The sequence below is a fragment of the Chroicocephalus ridibundus genome, chromosome 4, assembly GCF_963924245.1.
Source record: "Chroicocephalus ridibundus chromosome 4, bChrRid1.1, whole genome shotgun sequence".
NCBI lineage: Eukaryota > Metazoa > Chordata > Aves > Charadriiformes > Laridae > Chroicocephalus > Chroicocephalus ridibundus.
In genome coordinates, this window is record NC_086287.1 from 32,880,853 (window position 1) to 32,904,580 (window position 23,728).

The 23,728-nt window shown below is 37.2% G+C and overlaps 1 protein-coding gene across 4 annotated transcripts in view; it reads right to left on the bottom strand.

Annotated features, from left to right (window-relative positions):
• Positions 1–12,505: 12,505 nt before the first annotated feature.
• AKAP6 (A-kinase anchoring protein 6) overlaps positions 12,506–23,728 on the bottom strand; it is a 292,205-nt gene continuing 280,982 nt past the window's right edge. For 3 of the 4 annotated variants that reach the window (XM_063332211.1, XM_063332209.1, XM_063332210.1), the window contains exons 13-14: positions 18,832–22,307; positions 12,506–13,683 (exon numbers count right to left, since the gene is read on the bottom strand). In XM_063332211.1, the coding sequence (XP_063188281.1) occupies positions 18,873–22,307 (3,435 nt within the window). In that variant the 3' untranslated portion in view covers positions 12,506–13,683; positions 18,832–18,872. The remainder of the gene's footprint in view (positions 13,684–18,831; positions 22,308–23,728) is intronic. The other variant, XM_063332212.1, reaches the window with a different exon arrangement.

A 23,728-nucleotide genomic window follows, 5' to 3' on the forward strand; every position in this document is an offset into this window, starting at 1 on the left:
AGTTTCTGAAAAACAATTATTTTGTTTCAAGATTCAGATATGGATTGAGATCCCCAAATTTTGAGACCTACATTCAGTTATTTTGCACTAGATCTCCATGTTCTTTCTTGCTTTTTAGGGCTGCAGTGTGTGAGGAGGCAACCAACAATATCTACAGCAGTACTGCTGAGGTATTTCTCTATTCCCATCTTGGTTTTGTAAGAACGGACTAGTTTCTCTTATTTTTTTCCCTTGTTTGCTTAAAGTGAAATGAGACAGTATTTATAGGGGGTTTTTAAGACATTGGGGGCTGCACTGTGAAATTCTAAAGCTTCTTAGAAGACACCTATCTAGGATAAGGGGAAAAAAAAGACCATTCTTTTGTCAGCCTTGATATCAAATGCCATAACTTAAGAGCTTTTAACAAGAATTGTAGTGAGACAAGAAGTTGCTGTTGACAGGAAGAAGTAGGGCGCAATTGTTAGAGAGGGCAAGGGTTAACAGAATCAGGGAAATGTGGCACCTGCAGGACTGAAGACATTTAACATCCATTAAGTTTTTTTGATTAAACAAGACAGAAAGATGCTATTTCTCAGCTATAAAACATTTTGTATGTAATAACTGTCATCAGTATCTTGTTGATAAAGATTCTTGTTAGTAGAAAATAGAATAAATGAGAAGAAAGTTTCTAACTATCAGGAAAACAATGTTTTGAAGCAGGATAAAGTAGTGATGGTTTTGTCCCATTAAAGAGAGTCTTTTATTCACTTCAGAAGAACATTGCCTGATGTGAAGATATCCATGAACAAGATGAAATGCCTTCAAAGGTCTTCTCCATTCCTAGGTTACGCTTTTAACTCGGGAGTTGGCCTGCTTGAGTTTTAGTTATTGAAAAACTGCTCAGTGGGCTCAGAGGGGCGACCAGCCCATCCCTCCCACATCAAGGGATTCTTAAGGGCTCCTCCCAAACTGAAAAGGCAACTTGAACCTGTTTATTTTATGAGGCAGGCAAAATTTTCCATCGCTTAAAGTTTTGGCTTAAAACTCTTATTCCAACTGCAAAATTGTGCATTAGCCATGGGAATAAGCATGAGGTATTAATCTGCTTAGATTTCAATAATTTATCCTCCGAGGCACCCAATGGATAGCAAGTTTAGCCAAGTAGCTTGAAGGAATGTTTAAATAGAACTTTTCCACGTGTTAAACAAACATTGATGACTGACAGTAAAACATAAATTAAAGTCATAAGAAAAATAGTCACAGAATCCATTGCTATGAAAGAGAGCTTTTCAAAGGTACATGAAATATTTGAAGCTAAACAATGTAGCCCATTACTGTCAGAATTTCTTCTCTTTTCTTAGCCTTATATTCTACTGACTTATTGTGTTTTTTTAAATTTTTGCATAGCTTTGAAGTGTTTGGCCATAATTTGAGCCTCCCACTGTGGGGTTGTTTATCAAGTGACATTTGGTTTGTTAACTACTCTGTCAAGATGTGAGTATTCAAAAAATTTAATCAATACCTACTTTTTGTGGTAACTTCAGGAGTTTTATTCCATCTTTCCAGTCAATTGCTTTGAAACATATTTCCAAGTTACGTCTGCGTAGAATTTCTCTTTTTCCCCTCCTTGATCTTGAAAAATTAGGTCAAACTTGATTTTTAGGTCACAGTAGAGAAGCACAAAAATCAGTAACTACTTCACACCGTGCTTTATAATAACACTTTCATTTATCCACAATCCTGATCTTTTATCAAAGAGTTGAGAAGTGATGAATTTCATACTCACTACTTACAAAAAAAAGGCACATCTTTTTGTACGACAAATAATTCATCTTATCAATATATGATAACCTGAAGATTTCAGTTACAGGTCAAAATTTTATTTTTTATTTCAAGTTCAAAACCTCAAAATTCTTGAGTTAGAATAGCTTTTGGATGTGTTTTGCCTGCTTCTACAAGGAATCAAAAAAGTAGTTTTAAATCAGCTAAGATACTTCTCTAAATTGCTATAGTATCCAAGGAGCTCTTAAAGAAGTCTCTCTTCATGCAAGATTTTGTATTTGGACCCCGGTGGAGTGGGGCTGCCAACCAAAGGATGGAATAAAGATGGCATTGCAACCCCCCCTATTCCCCGAAACGCTCTGACATCTTGAATGTTGTTGAGTTTATGGGAACCAGAAATCAAATCAGGTAAGTTCGCTTCAAGCTATAGTCAATAAAAATCAGAGCGAGGCCGCAAAAGCAAGACAGAAACAGCTTATGTATGCCCAGCACCTCACATACCCATGGCTAAGGCTCCTAGGTGCTGCCACCGTGCTGGCACTAATGACAGAGACAGGGGGAAGGAGTACAAGAAACAAACAAAAGCTCCAAACGATAGCCCAGACTCATTTCCAGGTTCTAAGGAGGGCTTTAAAATGTAAAATTACAGGCACTTGAAACTGTCCTTTTAATTTCTCTATTCAATTATTATGCTTTCACTAGGCTCTTACGAAAGGGAAAGAAAGAAAGCAAGAAAGGCAGCAGAGAGCTTAGCCGTGGATGGAAGACTAGCAGAGAAGAGATGAGGAAAGCGTAGTCCCGTTTTCTTTGTAGCACCTCTTTGCTATAGAAAACTCTTGCCGCTTCTTTTGCAATCTTGAGAGAGGTCAGAAAAGAAGAACAAATGTGACCCCTAGAAAATAATCTCTTTCATCTCCCTTGCTCTGCTAAGGATACACTTCTTGTCTTGCAAATGGAGCCGTTTGACAATCATTGCTCTCAGTGTCTGGTTAAGCTTCATTTTTGGTGCTAACAACTAGTGCACTTTTGACCTCCCTGTGCTGCAGTAGACATACAGTGGCAAAAAAGGTCAAGGAACAACTTTTCCACAAAGATTATAGTCACAAACCTTTTCCTCTGGGCAACCTCAGAACTTGTATATTGGCCTTATTGGACTTGATTTTAAGAAAATTCAAGGTTGCTCCAGTGTGAGCAAAGACAGCCATTCTTCTGCTATTGCTGTGGAGCCGCCGTACTAGTCGCCTTCTTGAGACACACTTTTCTTTACACTTTCTCCAGTGTGTTTACGTGCAGCTTTCTGTGCCTTTAAAAAGGCAGGGGGATAAGAGTTGTCTGTTCTCTGCAAAAGCGTGGGCTTGTCTAGCTGTGGTGAGAGCAAAGAGGCCAGTACTGGTTGGGACGGGAAAAGTAAGCACACAGTTTTGGAATCACTAAATTATTCAGTTGCCCAGAGTTCATATACAAGCACTAGCAATACATAGACTATTAAATATATAAAAACATTAAAGCTTTTGTTTTTACACTAATAAAAAAATAAGCCTTTCAGCATTGTCTTATGTAAATACTCTTAACTCATAGATTGTAAACCAAATTAATAGTGCAATACCTATTCCATTTTTCTGTCTTATAAAATATTTAAAACTTAGTCTCATAAAAGCGGCCAGGAATTCAAATCCAGGCACCATTCCATCATCTAATCTAGGGGATTTACCCGAGTGATCCATTTAAAGGTCTTTTCCTGTCATTACTTACTTTTTTTCATGTTTATATTCTAGGACACATGGTATGCTGTGAATAAGCTGGGTCTCTGTCATTAGCCAGTGCTAAAGGGCAATTCGTCAGGTGCCTCTGGCACTATGCACTTAGCAACTATAATTGTGAAAAGGATCTAAATTCTGCAAAATCTTGTGTTGGCAGCAATAACCACAAATTGCAATGCAATTTAAAAAATATAGCTGGTTAATGTATTATTTAACTGGTAGAATTTCTTTAGAACACGGGCATTTATATTTCCTTTTAAAAGTGTGTAATTTGCTATGGAACTCAGTACTCAAATTCAAGACAACTATTTTTTGCTCTTTCCAAAGATATTTACAACAGTAAAATGTAAAGACTGGGTCACGAAATAAATTAAGTTTAAAACCTATTATTTCTCACTGGACTTTGAAAGAGATTTCTCTATCCAGAATGAGACCATGACAAACCCAGCCCAGTACAGACGTAGTAAGTAATAGGCAGCACCACAGCTTCTCCTGTTTAAAACGCCAGATTGCTACTTAGCCAAAAGTATCGGCATATGATGAAGTATAGTGGGGATGAAACTGCTACCGCACAAAGAAATAACTGTGCCTTTTCTAAACACGCAGCAGGGAAACATGTTTAAGGACTTGGGCTAAGGAAAGGTGCTGCCATTCTTTTTTCAGCCACGCTTCAAACAGCTGATGGGCCTCTGGTTCTGCAGGCAGATTCATCGCACCTCACCAGCACTTTAATAAGTTCATATTAGTTGCTTCTGGTTTCCATCTGTGTAATGGAAAATATCTTGCATAAAGACTGGCTATTTATGGGGCCACTGTGGTATTTTTTTACATCATAACAATACTGCCTTTTTAAGCTACTATTTCCTACTCTCATCCAGTTTCCCATACTTATTTCTTGTATCACCACTTATTTGTTTATTTATACACTGTTTTGCCCTGGTGAATACAAGACCTCACTATGCAACTTCCACTTTCCAACACTGCAAAGGAAGAAATACTCAGGGATCTTTTCCCCCTTTCATCCTAATCGTATCCTCTGTGCTGAGAACAGAATTTCCTGATAAGCAAAACAGACAATGAGAGTCTGTAGCCTGCTTTATGGTGCAGGCATTACTAGTAAATGAAACAGCAAGAGCTCCCTTTTCATAACCACTATTTATGGATCCTTGCATAGGAACAGCTTGGCTTCTGTTCACTAGCACTGCGAAATTACATTTGTAAAATGTTGTGAAAATACATGAAATTACATTTAAGGACTTGGGGCCTGGTTTTAAATGTGCGTGGGCATAAATGGAAGAACTGTATACTATGTAATTTTGCTTCTTTTTAAAATTTGGCTGATGAGAAATCCTTCATGTGCCTATTTGTGAGTAGGAGTAGAGAGGAAGTGTTGTTTGTTTTCTCCTTTTAATATCAAAGAGATACTCTTCTAAAACCTACTCGATTGTTACCTTTTGTGCAAGGCAAAAATAACAATGTATTCACAAAAGAAGCAGCATTGGGGAAAATAACTTAAATGAGATACTCATTTGAACATTTTGTTATAAGGTCCCATTAGTAATGAAGAATAAGATAAGGACATTTTAATCCAAACTGATGTTTCAGCAAAAAATATTGTAAGGATGATATATTTACCAGGTACATTTTAGATTCAAGTATATAACCGTAGCTGTTACAATAATTCTGGTAGTAGCCCACACCTACCTTGATAAATGTTTTTTTTGGTTGTGCAGAAGCCTCACCAAATCCTCTCTTCTCCACGTGCTGGCTCACATACATCACTCACTCACCCAATTCTGCTTTCCGAGCACCTGATCTGTCATTTCATTCTTTCCTATTAAAGACTGTCAGCTGCTGTTCACCAGAGTGACCGGGAAGTTTATCCCACGTTCTTAAGCCTTTGTTTTCCAACTCAACACATAATCAGTGCTGAAAGTCAAGCTGTTCCCCAGAGGCCCGTTTTTCTGCAGCACCAGATCTATATGTGTTTGTTGCAGATAATAAATAACTACAGTTCTAATACCGCTAAAAACGTCGCGTCACACCTTCTTTTTTGGAAGAGCTGGATGAAATCTCAGCCCCTGTTCACAGATGCCAGGGTTCAGCTGCAGATCTGTTTTGATGAAATCTCAGCCCCTGTTTAGGGATGCCAGCTGCAGTAGGTGAGACAGGGCAAGCCAAGAACATTGTTCTGGTAGCGCCAAGAGCGACTGGAAGGATGTTCCAGAAGCTGCTTTCTTTCTTACCTTTCTACAAACTTCATGAGAATACGATAAAATATAATAAGTAGACTGTAGATTTCTAAGATTAACATGAACTCACTTTATATCTTTCTAATTTGACCAAGCTTAATAAATACATCCAGAGATATTTCATTAGTGTGTTTCCTGTCACAAAAAGGATCAGGAAATATAAATATTATTGATCACCATTGAAAAACCATCAGAAAATAATTTTAATGTATATGATATTTGAAAAGAACCACCTGAATCTTCAGATGAAGATATATAAGTTGGCTTGCAATTGAAACTATATCTTTACTTCTAAGAAAATATTAAAATTCAGAATTCCAGTTGTATGCAAAATGTAGTTTCTGTCCTGGCTTTTTTTAAAGACTCATAAAGTAAAAGTGCTGGTATAAAATTTTCTTGAAGAAAAAAAAAAGCATATGATTGCATAAAACTTTCACAGTACAATGGAAGTCTAAGAGAAATATAATTATTATTGTCGGTTTATCACTTCAAACATGTTGTTGTAAATGTCATTATTTCAGACGAGTTTGAAAACAGGTTTTCCATTTCGCACTTTATTTGACAAGGTGATTCATTGTGTAGAGCAGTTTAAGATGTCAGTCCTCGTGGAAAGAATTGAGTTGTGCTGATGTGCTTATGAGCATTCCTCCACCAAAGTATATGATTAAAGAAGGGTTATTCTTCTGAAATATTGTTACACAACTGGCCTGAAATATGAGTGTTTTCTTTATTGAAATATAATTTATCACAGTTAACACCTTCGAGGTAACCATGTATATGTTACATATGGCGTATGGAAAACTGGTTACAGTTATCCCCCAAATTATATTTGAGATAATTTCTTATGCTGCAGCACAATAGCTTGTCAAGTAATTGAAATAATTTGTTTCTGACATCACATCTTCATTCTCAACAGGGGATGAAGAGGAAAGAAAAGAAACACAGGCATTTTCTATGCTTTTTGTACATGCCTTGTGTCTGTTAGCGGCCCATTTTTGATTGCCTCAGAGAAAGCAGAAATCTTCCATCTTGCTTGGGACATTTTTGCATTGAGTTAGGAAATCTCCCCTGTTCTTTCAGCGGACAACAGCTTTCATCATGGAGAATGAAGTTTGCTCTCCACTGTCATTAGTTCGAACTAACCTGCTATCTTAGCACAGCTGCCTATTCTATATTTAGACTCCTTTACAATCCCACTAAGCTATTTGACTCAGTAATTTCTTGTAGAAATGAAATTCCACAGATTAATTATATATCATGCAAAGGAGAACAGTATCTCCTTCCATCATGTCTAAATTCACTACCAATCCATTTCCATGAGTGACTTGGTATTATGCGGCTGGGAGAAGAAGACAGACAGATTTGTCTTAACCAAACCATTCATTATTTTGAATACTATCATGTCTGTTGTGTTACAAAATGCTATCAAATAGTTATAGATCTATACTCTAGGCATAACTCACCTTTCACTCTCCCCCTCCCTCCATTCTTTCCTTCCTCTCCCCTTCCCTCTCCTCTCCTCTCCTCTCCTCTCCTCTCCTCTCCTCTCCTCTCCTCTCCTCTCCTCTCCTCTCCTCTCCTCTCCTCTCCTCTCCTCTCCTCTCCTCTCCTCTCCTCTCCTCTCCTCTCCTCTCCTCTTTTCTCCTCTCCTTTCTTCTCACATTTCTGCACTTGTCTAATAAGGTGATCTTTACATTTCCAGATGCCGTTCTACATATGAAAATCCAACACACGGGATATATGGCTAAGGACTAAGGTGCTGATATACGTACTGCCTTTGTCTTCCCCTCTTACTGTGGCCATAAGAGTGGCGAGTGGCACAGAAATATGTACACACTGATTACAATTTGACTTTAGTCACAATTGACGATAATTATTAAGAACACATCCCTCCCCCTCCAAAGAACTCACACATAGATATCCCTCCCCCTCCGAGAAGAAACCTCCTCTTCAACACCCTATGTTTAATGCAATCAAATGTTAATTAACTGACAATGGTACATCTGATTGATATGCTTGGCATACTGAACAGCAGATTCAGAAAAATGAGTACTCATGAATAGCATCACTGTGCAGTTTGCAATAACAAGTCTAGCAATAGAGATAAATCTTTTTCAATTCAGTGTAGCTCCTACGGTTCTACAAATGTTTTAACCAGAGCTAGTTCCCATCAGCCGCCGTTGAAGCTCCACCTCCCCCTCTGCTTCTTTCTTCTTTTTCAGCCATCAGCCAGCATGCCATTTGCAGATCCAAATCCTCCCTCCAGCCGAGCTGGCACAGCTGCAGCATTACGTATCTACCAGCCACTTTCTCTTCCCTCCAAGCCCCTACTGTTCTGCCTGCCCCAAGCCCACCTTCCCAAATGTTACCTGTAAACAGCACGTTACAGACACAGGTTGCAAACCCTTCCTTTAGTTGCTGAATTGGGCAAGAAGAAAAGGTACAAGTGGAGAACTGCTCAGCTCAGAGGACCAGAGGATAAGAGATACAGGAAAAGTAAAATGAACAGCAACAGGTTTGAGAAACATTTATATTCTCATTTAAGGCAAACTCCCCTTAACAGAGGGAGCTTTCTTTGGTAGCCATATTAATAGTGGAAAATAGAGCTCTATGCGCATGAAAAGCTTTTTAAAGGCTTTGCCTCCACAAAATATGGCCAAAAGCATCACTGATCCGATGGGCTGGCACAGATGCTCAGCAACGCAACGGAACTGTAGGGTTGAGGGTTTTTTTTGATTCATGCCACAACTTTAACCATTGAAAAGACATTTCCATAATCTTTTCAGCACTTTGAAAGACCTACTTTGAGGTGAGCGAAGCAAAAACTATAGAGAGACATAGATCTGTCTGGCATCAGTATGTCAGGATAAATAATGATCAGTTAATAGAACTATCATAATCCTACCGAGCTTAGAGTATTCTTGATTAAACTGCTGGCAGGGGACCACTAGGATTTACAGAAAGATTGCTTTCTGTTTTCTTTTCCTTTTATATTTTTTTGTCTGCCATTGTATATTATTTAAAATCTGCTTGCTACAACTTCATTTCCAAGATTGTTAGAGGCAGATGTTTCTTCAGCCCAAATTTGGTTCTGTTCCTTACGAAGAAACAACACAACCCATGCCCTCCAAAGGCAATTCTGGGATCAAGCTTTTGATTTAAGAGCTACAGAGCAGAAGTTCGGGTCTACGCACACAGTAGCCTGTATGAGAAACTGCCATACCACCTTGCCTGAGGCCACATTATTTCCCGTAACATTTAACACCCCCTGTAAAAAAAAAAGGGATAGATTTGGGGTAGGTGGTTGATGCTCAGTATCAGTTCTTCCAGAGTCTGTTTTTTTTCATTCTGTAAATGAAGTGTATCAAGAACGGTTTATGTTTTTCCACTATTGCTTGAAATCTTGTCAAATGTGTTTCCCTTTCCCTGTCATTCTCATAATGTTTCTTTGGAAAATGCTACAACTGGATCCTTGCTGCATTTAAAACATCGTCACAGTAATTACAAAGAAGAGAAAAATCTTTAAAAAATTGCATGTGCTCTTAAAATTATTTTCAGTTCTATTTCCAAACTCAGAATGTCACAGAGACGTGAGCTCAACACAAGGCAGAAGTAAAAACATTTACTTGTCTAACTGTTCTTTTCATACCGTGTCAATTCATTTTAAGGAGGATGTAATTCTGTACTTCTTGTAATTTTTAAGAATTAGCTTGACAACTAGAATAACCCAGTAATATTTGTACACTAAAATTACTGACTTATACAATTCTAAATTCATTTTTAACTTAGTTAATTTGCCCACCCCCCAGAAATAAAGTAATACTACTTGCTATTGCGTAGGAAATTCCATTCTTAAAGCACTGAAGCACTTAGAATTCATCCAGCGCACAGACCCAAGCGATGCCAAGTTCATTTATGGTTTAGTCCTTAAAAACATTTCTAAAATCAGGGATGAGCATGGGTTTACTGAGCAAACAGTAGTCACATGAAAAATGAATGCTATTCAGGTTGGTAGAAAAGGTATAAAAGACAGTGCGAGTCTGAAAAATTAGAAGCACAGCACTGAAGGCAATAGATCAGATGTCATTTGTTGGCCAAAATCCCTCTCAAAGTGATGCTATTATTAGGAATAAGTTTGTAGAAACTTGTCAGTGAAGGAGATTGACTTGGCTAAGAACTTGACATCCCCGTTAATCCTCTTGAGCCAAGTATGAGTACGGTCTGGCCTCAACATTAATAACCCCTTCTCTGTGCACTGCAGCACAGGAACCTTACAACATTGCTCCTGATGTCTCCAACCCCCCCCAAAAAGCAGCTCTTTTACCTGATACGTTTGAGTCAAAACATGTTGTTTTGCTCAACACAGGGGAGTCGAAATAAAATTCTGAAATACGTGACATGGGAGGCTATGTCATTCGTGGATCCTGTCACCACGGAGGAAGGTTGAGATGCCATTTAACTGACAGCGACTCTTTATTGGAGCTTATTGTGACACAAACAGGAACAATTTCAGTATCTTTGCCTGTGTCTGGATGGTTACGTGTACACAGGTATACGATGAACAGCACAAAGAGCCAGAAGGAGACAGAGTTGCCACCTAAACTTGCTGTAACAAAGGTGCAGAGGCACTGTTCCATAAAAACGCTTTGACTTACCTTGAGAAAAAGTCAAACCATTAAGTGGGAAAGACTGGGGACACGGTTTACAAGGCTATCCATATATAAAACTACTGTGATTACAAAACACCTCCTAAATCGTAGTCCCAGGCAAGTTTTTTTACCACCGGCATTAGCGTGCATTCCCCTTGCTTAGAGCCGGAGCGCTCTGGCTCTCCGTGGAAGGAATGTGAAGCAGGCAGGAAAGGGAGATCCACGTGTCAGGGCCATTGCTGTCAAATGGCCTCCTCACACATTGCAGATGTTGTTCAAGCATGAGCCAGGGAGCGTGTGGAATAAAAAGCAGCCTATGGAACTTTAGGTGGGGATAAATGCTGCAGAAAGCTTGCAGCGTGCTTCTACACCACAGGAAAATTTCACCAGCAGGGAACAGGATCTATACAGGCACCTATGTATGGGCTGATCTTAGAGGTAATATTGGTACATCAACATTAATTTTACACTATACTCACATTTTTCTTTAGGAAATTAGCACTAGAACTTCTTGCAAGTTCTAAGCACAATTTGGCCATAAGCATACAACTTGTACTAAGACATGAACAAATCCTGTACAGTACATATCAGGGATTTCTCTTCCTTTAGAACCAATTTTTATTCACAAAAAAAGTATTCCTATGTATTCTGAGAGGAAAAATAAAAAATGGTCAAGCTTCTAACCATGCCAAAAAAGAAACAGTTGATAATGATGGGTCTTGCGTCACAGCCATAAAAATGATGACTTTATCTCATGAGACCAAATAATATAGATCTGGCAATACTAGTTAAATTTAAATGTTCAACATCTCTCTGAAAGGAACCACAGAAATTTGAGTTGTGACCATATAATATTCCAGATATTGTATGATGAATATGTGGCTTATTGATTTGACAAGTACTACTATTTTCCCCCAGGAAAAAAGCAAATTTGTGGCAAATGGCCTAATAGAATGGTACAAGTAATTGATGGAGTTCTGCACAGTCTGTTGGGTGAGGTGACAGATCTGAAAAGCCTCTGACTTATTACTTTTCCTGTCATCATAGTGTAAGGTATGACTATAGTCAAAGTAAGTTTAAAAAAATACAATATAAATCAGAAAATGCCAGGGAGAAAAAAAGAATGATTCCAAATTCAATTCTTATGTCAAGACCATTTAAAAAATCATGTTTGAAATAATTCATAGATTAACATAATTGTTACTGTAAATATTTTACTAAAATTAGGAGCTATAATCCAAATTACTTCATGTATAATTCAAAAAAATATTTTAAAAAATAGTAAAGTGATCTTTAGCTATATAGTTATACATTTTAGGTAATTATAGGTTAACCTATTAGATTTGCAGATGATACAAGATGTGCAAGAGCAGAAAACTTTATGGATTCAAAAGGCTCTCTTAAAAATTGCTTCTTATTGTTTACACTTTAAGCTAAGAGTTGTTGCTGCTGCCCTACCCGCACGTAGCCTACCCAAGCCTATGCAGTGGAAACTTAAATTGAGAGATAAAGAACTTGTCTCTTGCATTAACAGGAAGCTGTTAATAATTTGGAAAAAAATGACGTTTTTTTTAAATACCTGTTCCTTCGGTGTTGTATGAATATACCAGCTGGTCAGTATAGTTTCTTTAAGCTACTAGCCGCGCTTGTCAAACTGATGCACATTTTTTAATTGTGAGGAAGAATGTTGAAGCTTTTGTAAAAACATTTATATACTTGGAAAAATAATAATAAAACACGGTATGGGAAAGCATTCCTTGCCTTTTAACTTCCTGGACATCCCTTCCCAATAGTGTTTTTAGGAGATGAATGCCATGTTTGCAGAGATAGGTTATAAAGCTGTCTGGCTTGTTTTGGCCACACGATAGAGTTTTAGCACAAGATAAAAACATCTAAAATGTACAGTCTAAGTCATTGCAACAGCCAACAGTAAAAGTGTCTATATAAATATATACAAAGCTTATTTAATATAATTATGAAATTTTAAGAAACAGACAACAAACCGTTAATGATAAACAAAGAAAAGATCTGCTATTAAAAGTGTGCTTAATCATTGCCACCACTGCAGCTGGCAGTGTACTAGCTTAAACTACTAAATATTTGTGTCTCCTTGTTTGGCCCAAAAGACCTGCAGAATCTTTAAGGAAAAGGCTCTTTACCTCCGAGCCAGGTAATACAAATCTTCACCGGCTACGGAATCTCATATCTCTAGGGAATATTGGCAAACAAAAACGTATTCTTCCATACTTCAATAAAGCTTTCTGTTCTTGGAACGCAGGTAAAACAGATCACCAGTTCTGCTTTTTTTCCCCAATAAACTATGTTTATTATGCCAATTCTAATTACCATGCAATCTAATGGTTTTAAGGCTTATATTTTCCACATCACTGGACATCACAAACATGAAAGCATTTTATACTGTCATTATACATCAATGTTTGCACTTGGTTATACATATATACAGAAATTATTCACACATCTTAACCTTGCTATTTCCTCCTTTCAAACCAACATAATTTTACTGTGAAAGCAGCTTTTTAATAAATGGTATAAGAAATACAGCAAGGCACACATTTTTTAAAAACTTTTTTTCTCATTACCACCTCAAGAAGCATAAAAACCCAAAATGTTGTACTTAATTCAGTAGAATGCCAACAGTTCCTAATATACAACACCATGTAGTTGTTTCTTGAAGTGTTGCATAGATTAAATTTTAAAATTAAATAAATAAAATGCCATTTATTTTAATTGCTTAATTTTTAGATGTATTGAATCAGGAGGGCTAATGACTTCTTTTTGCTGCAACCCAACAAAATTGTCCCTTTAAAAGTAAAATAGTTTCAATAAACTTATGCATTATACACATAAATATTAAATTTGATACATAAAATAGAAGAGTACTGACAAGCACAGTTCTGAAAAGGTGAACCAGACTGATCATGAATTCTGTGGAACTTCAAAACTTTAAAGAACAGAACCAGTGATAAGTAGTACAGGAACATCCAATTTAGGAAGGGGAGGTCATTAGAGGTAGCTTGGGAGAGGAATCGGTATGAAAGCAAATGGCCTTGCCACAATACAAGATGATCACTGAAATAGGACTAGCATATGCAGCCTGATCACAAAGCCAACATGGACAAATCACATTTGGAAAGAAAATCTATCTTGGGAGTCAGTGTAATGAAAGGCAGTGATACAATGGAATTGGAGGTCATCCCAGGGTTTACAGGATGAACCTGCACCTGAATTGCAGCCAAGTTTCTAAAAGGAAACAAAAAAGTAATAGTAGGTTACAGAAAATGAAATTTTATTTGCAAAACATAGCTCTTCCAGAACAACCATAGATAGTCATTAAATGATCACATGCCAGAGCGTTTAATGCAGAAGCATACAGTAGGCAAACAATGACTTTTAACAGCCTGAGGTACACGTTAGTGTAAAAAATTGTATTGATGTAGAAAACTCATTGATTTTTGTAAAGACTTTGTTTCTAAAGAAACACGGAAAGTCATCAAATCTGACCTTTTCCCTGGATCCTGTCCTCATCCTTACCTGCGAACTTACCTTCGGCACACTCAAAAGTGCACCGATCAATGAAAACATAGGAATTTTCAAAAGCCAAACAACAAAAAGATCTACCCATCGCTTATTTTAATATTTATGTAAACATACAGAATGAGATTTCAATGGAGAGGAGGAAAGGATTGTCACAGAAGTGGTCCATGAATAGAATTGTCAGTGTCATCACCGTATTTTTAAAGTGTAAATAGCTATTTAGACACTTCTAGTACCAGCAATGAGTTAATTTTTCATACTATAGCATTATCCAGCTCAGAGTTTAGGGTTAAACTATTCATCAAAGAGCACAGGCTTATGATGAGGATTATGAAGAAATAACTGTCAGAATACAGCTCAAAGATTAGTGCAAAGTACATCTCACAGGCATTTCCTAGGAGGCACTCCAGACATGCATTATGTGCCTTCCAAATTAAGCAGGAATATCTGGATCTATCCAGTTACCTTCTCCTTTGATCTTATTTGCTGTAACTGAACCCCCCACCCCCATTTATAGAAGAAATATACTTACATGAAAATAGTGAAAAGCTCAAGTTTGTTTAGAAATTAATGAAGAACTGATCAGAATAAAGGGGAAGATTGTATCAAAAGGTTTCTACAACTCTGGCGTGAGTTTCATATATCTATAGTAAGAAAAGTCTTGCTGATAGATTATGTCAGGTTTTTCAAAAATTATGTAATTCACACAATACAAGACTGTTTCTTCTATTTAATTTTTTTAAAGTCAGTTACTGTAAGGAGCTAAAAAGTCAGACTGTTTTAAACTCTATAAAAGAAACATTATAGTATCTACCTCCCTATAAAAACCTCGAGGAAAAAAAAAGGTAAGCAAAGATTTAGATTATTCTTGTAGTGCCAGTCTCTAAAACTGAGTTAATTATTACAAATTAACTAGTGTGTAAACCTGTATATTATTTTTCTCCTGTAATGAATATTTGACTAACAGTCCTTTGCGTTTATGTATCATCTTTTATCTGTGGATCTCAAAACACTTTTCAGTGAATAAATCATGCTTCACAGGTCCCATTGATCATTATTCTCATCATTTTGTTGCTAAAGAAACTGAGGCAAGGAAGGACTAAGTCATACAAAAAATCTATTGCTGAGCAAGAAATAACAGTCAGGCCTTCTGAGTACCAGTCCTGGGTTTCTCCTGGCTATAGTAAGTGGCAGGATACTCTGGGCAACACTGCGGCACTGTCAGATGAAACCAATTTAGTTTTCTTAAGCCCAAGTAATACATTTTTTCCCTAAATAAAGTTAAAACTTAGGTTTAAATTACAAATCCTGTACAAAAGGAAGGAAATAGCTTTTGCGACTTCTAAGAACTAACATTACACACATAAGTCTAACTTATCCTCTAGAAAGACTTTGGACACACCACATAAACCTCCTTAATGTATTGATCCCTACGCATACTGAGTACGTGACTAATAATTCCCATCCCATTGGTGAGTCATGGGTCGCAGTGACAGCAGAAGATCGCATGATGTCATATACAGAAAGATAGTTCTTTCAAGCTGTCCCCTACTTGAGAAACAAAATCAGCCTAGCTTTACGAGCACCTCTGTTGAAGAACTCTGTGTTGGCTCATACGAGAGACTAGTCAGTGCTGGCAGAGATATTTTTAAGCCTGCTTATAGAATTATTATTATTTTCCCACAATGGCCATTTTTTTTTGGAGCACACTGCTAAATAACAGGATTGCAACATTTGGCAAAAATATTTTCTTCACCATTACTTTTATTCTCTTGTACAGCCAAGGCAAATACTAAAATCAAACTACATTTGAAACGATGCCTTTTTCAGCTTCGAATTCTCAGTATGCTTTTAAGGTACACATATACTATAGATTATTTTCTCTAAGTATTGCAGCTACACATGGAATTACACATTTAAATGAGCTTCCAGCACAGGTGCTACAGGAAAAATAATGGTGTTTGCCATTTATCTTTCAAATTAAATAATGTGTTTTTAAATAGTAACTTTTTTCATAATACACTTATGGGAACAACATTTATCTGTCACATTTTAAAAGATGTATTAGTAATAAATGTAAATTACCTTTGGAAAATCAGTAATTAGCCTCATCAAAAAATAAACAATCTGCCACCAAAAAGATAATCTTTAGCATAGTTAAGTATAATAACTGTTATTTGAATAAGTTAACAAATTAGGATAGATTGCTTCTGTAATTCATTCCCCATAGCATGAGAGATGAAGTTAAAGCACCAAGCTTGTGAATGGGGGAAGGGAGCTCAGACTTCAGTGAAACCAAATCTAGCAGCTCATATTTTCATTTTTTTGATATGCCAGAGATAAACTATATGTATCCTAGGGCTTTAGTACTGGGAATAATACAGTACATAATTTCCATGGAAGCAATGCTGTATGTATCAGTCAAGAACCAGTAACGTCTTCCTAAATGTAGAAAGTGGGATGTAGCCTGAAGGGCTTTGTTACCTTAAAAATATTTGTCAACCCCTGGGCAAAAATTAAAGCTGTAACATAACCGTATCAAGTTGTTGCCTACAGATTCTGCGTTACATTTTATTCCATTGTGGGGCATTTAATAGTATCTCCATCCTTTATGTCCAGTCTTAGTCCTTACATCTTTTTAACTGCATATTGTCATATCCCTGTCTTACGAAAACCACAGCTGGATACCACGTAAGTAACTATGAAGTTCTGAAGAGTGAGGGAACGTTTATACAGTATTTTGAGATCCTCAGAGGAAAAGTACTAATGAATTGAAAAGTCATGTTATTATCTTCATCAGTGAAAGAATAAGAACACGAATAAAATTGTATTCGCTACGGTAAGTATTCTTCCTCAAATTAATATTACAAAAATGAGTGCAAAACCAGGAAAACTAATAAAACAGTTATTTAGGAAATGCTTATGTTTACATAATTATCACTTATCAACCTCAGGCTTTTTTTAATCAATTTCCTTAATTTCCAAATAGAGGCTTCCATGTACACATTATGCTTTTAATGTAATTCTAGAATATATGGTATCATCTACGAGTTTTGTAATTCCCAGTTGATTTCCATTGCTTCTCCAGCTGTTTGGATGTGTCCAAGTATTAACCTAATTGGCAATCAACAGGTCACGATAGCTCATCTCAAAGCCATTCAAGAAATATCCTCTTTGCTATGATGGTTCCAAGATAAGGCATTATTCAAATAGATATGTGTTGAAAGAGATAGTGGCAAGCTGTAGACTACTGCTGTCATAACCTAAAGACTTTGCTAGATGTATTTATACATATGTGAATGTGTGAATGCTGGGTAAACTGCCACTATGTGCAAAAGAAAAGCCCAAAGCATAGTAATACAGCATAGCAAAACCAGGAAATGCAGAAGGTAGATATCTAATAGCAGCAAAGCAATCTATTTTGTATAAATAGGCCCAGTTCCTCTGCTACAGCTAGTTTGCAATAGGAGAGTACTAGTGGTTTTCAGGGCCAGTGATGAATAACAGCCTTTTCTCCTAGCAACACCATGGAATCATAGAATAACTTAGGTTGGAAGGAAACTTGAACGTCATCTGGTCCACCCTCTTGCTCAACGGAAGGCTATTTTCAAAGGTAGATCAGATTATTCAGGGACACATACACTTGAATTTTGAAAATGTATAAGGAAGGAGATTCCAGAGATTCCTGGGGAAACCTGGTCCCGTGCTTAGCCTTGTGTCTTTTTGGAAATTCCTTTGCTACAGCTTCTGGCAAGCAGCGGCATTTGGAATTGGAGTGGCAGTCAGAGTTGCCGTGCTGGCTCTGGTCTACTGGAGGAATGTTTCCAAAGACTAATGGCATTCTCATACAGCTATGCTGGCTTTTGGGTCACCAAACAACTAGTGAGACTCAAAGCAGCAGTGCTACACGCTAGGATCTGATCCAGAAGTTGCTTTGTAGATCCTCTTTTGTTGTTAAATGTGCAGTTATTGTTAGACACTTATGTGAGGTCAGAAACTCCAGATCTGAAGCACTTTCAAACTTTGGAAGAGATCAGAGCCTCTTTTTCATCTTAGGTTCCATCCTCTTACTTATGTTTCAAAATGCTTACCACGAAATAGAATCGAAGCTTCCAGTCCTGTTGTGTGGCTATCAGTTTCCATCTGCTTTGGTATTCAGGTCTTTATTCTACATTAAGCTCACGTTATACTCTTTAATGGTGTTGCAAAGATTTCTTATTTTGGTAACCCCAACTTTTGGCCTAACACTGTGTTGTAATAATTGTGTTCTTAATAATGGCTTACTGAACTTAAGCCATGGCAAACTAACATGAAGAGATGACTTATTATCTCTACTTATGCTCCAGTCTGCTTAGCCATTCTTCGTGGCTTGTCTGGAAGTATTGTAGAACTCCAACTCACTAGTCACCCAACATTCTTGTAAAACCAGAAGTTCAGCTTCATCAGGTGCTTTTGAATACCTCATAAGGCCAGCTGACTGTGGAGAAGGGGATCAATGAGTACAGCTGGTTTCTGGTTCCACAGCTCATTTGAAGAGGGAAGAGGAGGCTGATATAGCAATACTACTTTTGAAGAATTCTCAGGTTCTGCAAGATGGCAGATTTGTCCCAGAAGAGAGCAGTTCCAGCCAGCGCAAAGCCACAGGGCAAGAAGCAGTTAGTATTCACTGCATTTGTTGACCAGTGGCATGTAAATTGGGAGTATAGTGTAATCAAAACAAATGATATAGCACTTCAGAAAACAGAAGCCCTCATGGTGATTCATCTCCCTCCGTTGTACAAAACGTAAAAAAAAAAAAAAAAAAAAGGCAAAAAAAAGTAAAAACAATGAATGTGCAACTTCTAGAGTACATACCTGTTTTTAGGATAATGTACGTGCCTGGAGAGGGTTACATTCTATCTGTGCATATTTATATGTCTTTCCTTATGAAGATTCAGCAGATTTTCTTCACAAGTTAGAGTTTTACTGTTCTGATGCAAAACATCCTTTTGCTGTGATTGGCCAGGCTTTAACTGAAACTCTATAGCTGAAGCCCCTTCAGAAGCAGCAACACATCCTTTGGGCTCTTCAGTTCCAGGTGATTTTCCTGTGCTGCTCTCTTCAGAGCTAAGCTCTGGAGAATTCTTTTCCAAACCTTCAGTTTGCCCATCTGTAATCAGCAAATCGTCAGCAGCGTTTTTCAAACTGTTTGATGCAGTTTGTTTGTTAGGATCGGGGATGTTTGTATCATTGTCATCATCACATAAGAAAGATAAATCCCTACCTTTAGATGAAGTTTTAACTTCTTCTAGTGACTCTTCAGTCACTTCACCCAGTGACTCTGGAGATGTTTCAGAAATAGTGTTAGAAATAGGTTGCTGCCGCTCAACTCGTGCTTCAGGAGTACCATTAGAAATTGATTGCTGCTGCTCAACCCGTTCTTCGTCAGGACAGGCTTCAAAAAAGCATTCAATATTTTCTCTCTCATCTGTGAAGTCCAGTGGCACAGGAGTGCTGCTCTTTTCCTCTATGTATTTGATTACCTCTCCACAGTCACTATCATGAGAAGAAAGTGAAAGATAAGAATAGAAGTCCCCTTTTCTTAGCTGAATGGGTCTATGGGAGTGTTCTAACACTTTTTCCTTGATCTGTGCTAATGAAGCTGGAGCAGATGACTCACATTCAGGTTGTGTCTTACTTTTCAAAGCTGTTGATGCCATGTCTATGATCTCCCTCACAAAATTGTGTACTGAGCCATCTTCCACGTTTCTTTTATCAAAAGCAGCAGATTCACAGTCACAGCACAAATCAGGACCATTGGCTGAGGAGTCGCATTCTGCTTCATTGGATTTCAAGCCTGTACAGCAATCAGTAGGTTTTTCAGTAATACTCATTCTGCGTTGTTGAACATCAGGTAAGGATGTTTGTAAAGCTGTATCGTGTATGTCTACACAATTCATTTCTGAGGAAGATTCAAGACAAGGCTTTTTAGCAGGAGAGGAAGCAACACAGTGACGATCAGGCTGAAGATGACTTTGACATTCTTTTGGAGGGTTTCTGGATCCATCTGACAACAGAACAGTCTCCTTGCCATCCATATGTGAATCATCTGAACTATCTGTAAATGCTTCACAGACACAACATTCATTTTCAGCTTCTCTGACATCAAGTGACGCATGAGTTTTGGGAGTTGCTGATGTTCTAACAAGACCTTCCTTTTGACTGCCAAGAGTATTTTCAACATTACCGTTTTCCATATCATCCTCAAGCTGATCCTTCACAACCTGAGACACATCTTTCATGAGGTGACTCTTTGTCCCTTTTTCCCGATCACGTGGTACATTCTTACTATTGCCATTATTTTCTGATATTTTCTGTACTGAACCATTCAATAATGTCTCAATGCTTAATGTATCTGTGGCTTTCGATGTCTCATTACTAACTTCTTTACTGCGCTGAATTTCATCACTGAGGTTACTTTTTCTCTTCTCCCTTGTCAAAGAAAATTTTGGTCTAATCCAAGTTTGGAGTTCATTTTTTATATAATCAAGTCCTGAAATTAAATTGCATTCTTCATAAATGTCCTCATCAGTTGCTATACTGGAGTCATCATCTTCATCTTTGATACCTAGCTCTTCCTCAGTTAAGGTAAGGGTGGAACTTGAAAGCAAATCACTGTCATCTTCATCATCAGTACAAGCAGAAGTGCAGGAGACATTAACAATCATGCTGACGTTGACATCGCTCTCATCAGCTACAGATCTATTAAGATGTTTTCTAAATGATGCATTTGAATCTGGTATTTTATTTCTGTGCAGTACAATGTCTTCAGAGCAGAGAGAAAGATCCTCACTGCTGCTGAGTTCAGTGAGAGAAGCTGCTGAGTCTTCGTTGATAGAGGATGCAATATCTAGAGACAGCTGTCCATTAAAAGACATTTTTTGAGAGCTACTTTGGAGTGTTATATCAGAGATGCTGCGCTTTATCTTTTGATCTAAAGGACTCTGGATATTCTCTAAGCGATTCAAAAGATCTAATGTCCTTTTGCTGAGTTCTCCAACAGAATCACTGCTTGCACTTATGTCTCCTGAGCCATGATGACTAAAAAGATCTTCGTTGCTTTTGTAGGAAGTCAGCCAGCTCTCCAAAGAGGTGCTTCGCTGAAGACCATCTCCACTTTTAAAAATACCTGAGCTGAACAAATCACCTACTACAGACAGAGATTCTAATGAAGAACTACGAGATAAAGTTGAAGCCTGTCTTGTATTCTCTGTAACGGTTAATTTTCTTACAGTTTCTGCAGATTTACAGGAATTGGGATCTGATTCTCCAGGGATACTTGCCAGAGTATGGTCATGAATAAACCCATCTGGTTGTGAGTCTCCAGGCTTATGTTCAGATTTACCAGGTATTTTATCAAAACAAAAGTCATGAAACAAACTGCCCTCTGTATGTGTTTTTTCAATTTGTGATTGTTTCATTATCGCTGGTAATTTGAATTTGGAGCCTTGAAGATACGAGTAATCATAAAATGTAAAAATGTCATGTTTTCCTTGCAATTCTTCTAAACAAACAGGGTTACACATGGTAATGCTGTCCAAATCCTCATCATTTTCACTTCTACAACGTGCAGAAGGTGCCAACTGGAAATCATCTGAGAGACTAGCATGGTCTTCTTCAACTTGTTTTATTTTTTGTTTTATTACATCGACTATATCATCCACATGAGTTTCTGCATGCCCAATTTCAGGAGTACTCTGAGTGCTTTCTATATCATTTAGCAAAAAAATTTCCGAATTATTTGTAGTTTCTGTGTCACATTCACTCACTATCCCACTCTCACTCTCAGAATGCCTGCTTACGTTTCCACTCTGATACATATAGTTACATGGTTTTGTCAATGTGGTCCCCCCTATTAGGTCTGGCAGGGATTTGGTAGATGAAAATGACGAGTCTTTACTAAGACTTTTGTTTAAAATGTTAGACTGTGTTACATTGGAGAGTTTGGATGTTTTTTTCAAGAAAGGCATGTGTTTTTTTTCTGATAATTCAATATTATGAAGACTATAGACCTGATAGATGTGAGGATTTGGAGGGGAAGTAATGCTGGGACAATAAAGAGGACTTCCACGATCACTGATACTTTCGTCTTCAGTCACATCGTTACCACCGCATTGTCCTGAAGCAGGTTTCTGGCTTGGGTCATCCTTCCTGAGTTCCTGATCAGGATCACTTAACTCTTCATGAATACTGATCAGCTTATTACTTATGTCGGTTTCATCCCATTCTAGTGCATCTTCACTTTGACCATTTAGATCCATCAAACTGGGATCAATAACGTTCAGAGGCTCCTGTAAAAAAAAAGTCAAATATTAAAAATTTTACAGTTGCACTTTAAATATGCTTCCAATGAAAACATATAAGTAAATTAATAGGAGCAAAGTGCGTTTTTGGAACAATGATCACTAATAAGCATTTAATTTTGTTACATTTTGTGTACCATTAAATGATCAATTAAAATGAAAACTATTAAATTTTCCGTGATTTCTTAGTCTTCTTAGGATTTTTTTCTTATTTGATATCAAAACATAATACAGAAATTTGACTTTTCTTTAACATAGATTGATTGTGGTTAGTCATTTTATATGTAACAAGCTTTAACCATTCTGCAGAATTATATAGGAGTGTGTTAGTAAGTTTGTTAACTTACTAACTAACTTAAAAACCATGCAATTAGCACTTTATTATGTTGCGTATACAAGAATCTCTCTTAGCCTGCTTAAGTTTGAAAGAGTTAAGATACAAAGGATTTATCGAAGGATTTTTGAAATGTTTATAACAAACTTTTGTGTTGTCAGCCTTAAAACAACAGATCTAACGCACTGTAAACCACAAGACTTGATGAATTTTTTATTAGCGTTTCTATTTATTCTTGACTTGGTATTAAAGGCAGTACTAATGACCAGTAAGTAAGACTAATGAATGTTAATATCCTCAGCTGTAAGTACAATCCATCAGTCTAATCAAATACTATGTGAATCTCAAATATTGTCTGTGCTGACATCTTTCTCTGGGAAAGGGCTAATAAATAATTGAGCTAAACTTAGTTTGCTTTTTTAAAGACTTTTGTAACTTTCCAGTAATATCTGCTACTATGGGCTCAGAACATATACTAGCAAGGATTTTTCCTTTTAGAAACACGCGTGGGAGAGAAACGACACCTTGACAACTTTTCTCATTCAAGTGTGACGTGTCAAAAGGCCAACAGTACTGACTTACCTTAAACCTCTCAAAATAACATAGAAGTGGTCCTTGATTTGGGGCTGGTTCTCTGAGCACAAATTAATTTCACTTTATTTTTCTATTTATTTGGATCATCCATCTTGAGCTCCTGATCAGGATCACTTAACTCTTCATGAATACTGATCAGCTTGTTACTTATGTCAGTTTCACCCCATTCTAGTGCACCCACTTTAGGGAAGACTTTTCTTATATAGGAAGTACTGTAATAGAACTGTTTAGTTTAGTTTAAATAATCTTAACAGCTGAACAATGATCACTGTATCCAGAAAAACAAGCACTTTTTTCCAAAAAATCTTTCAACTATGATCTCTTGCTCTCTTGAGCTTTCTTGGAGCAAGTCTTGTTTTTCAAATACAGCGCTGATCACATGCCAAACAGCAATCTAAATCACAACAAACTTAGAAAGTTACAGAAACACAAGCAGATAAAATGAGGCTGTAGTCCAATGAAGTGCAGTTGTACACAACTT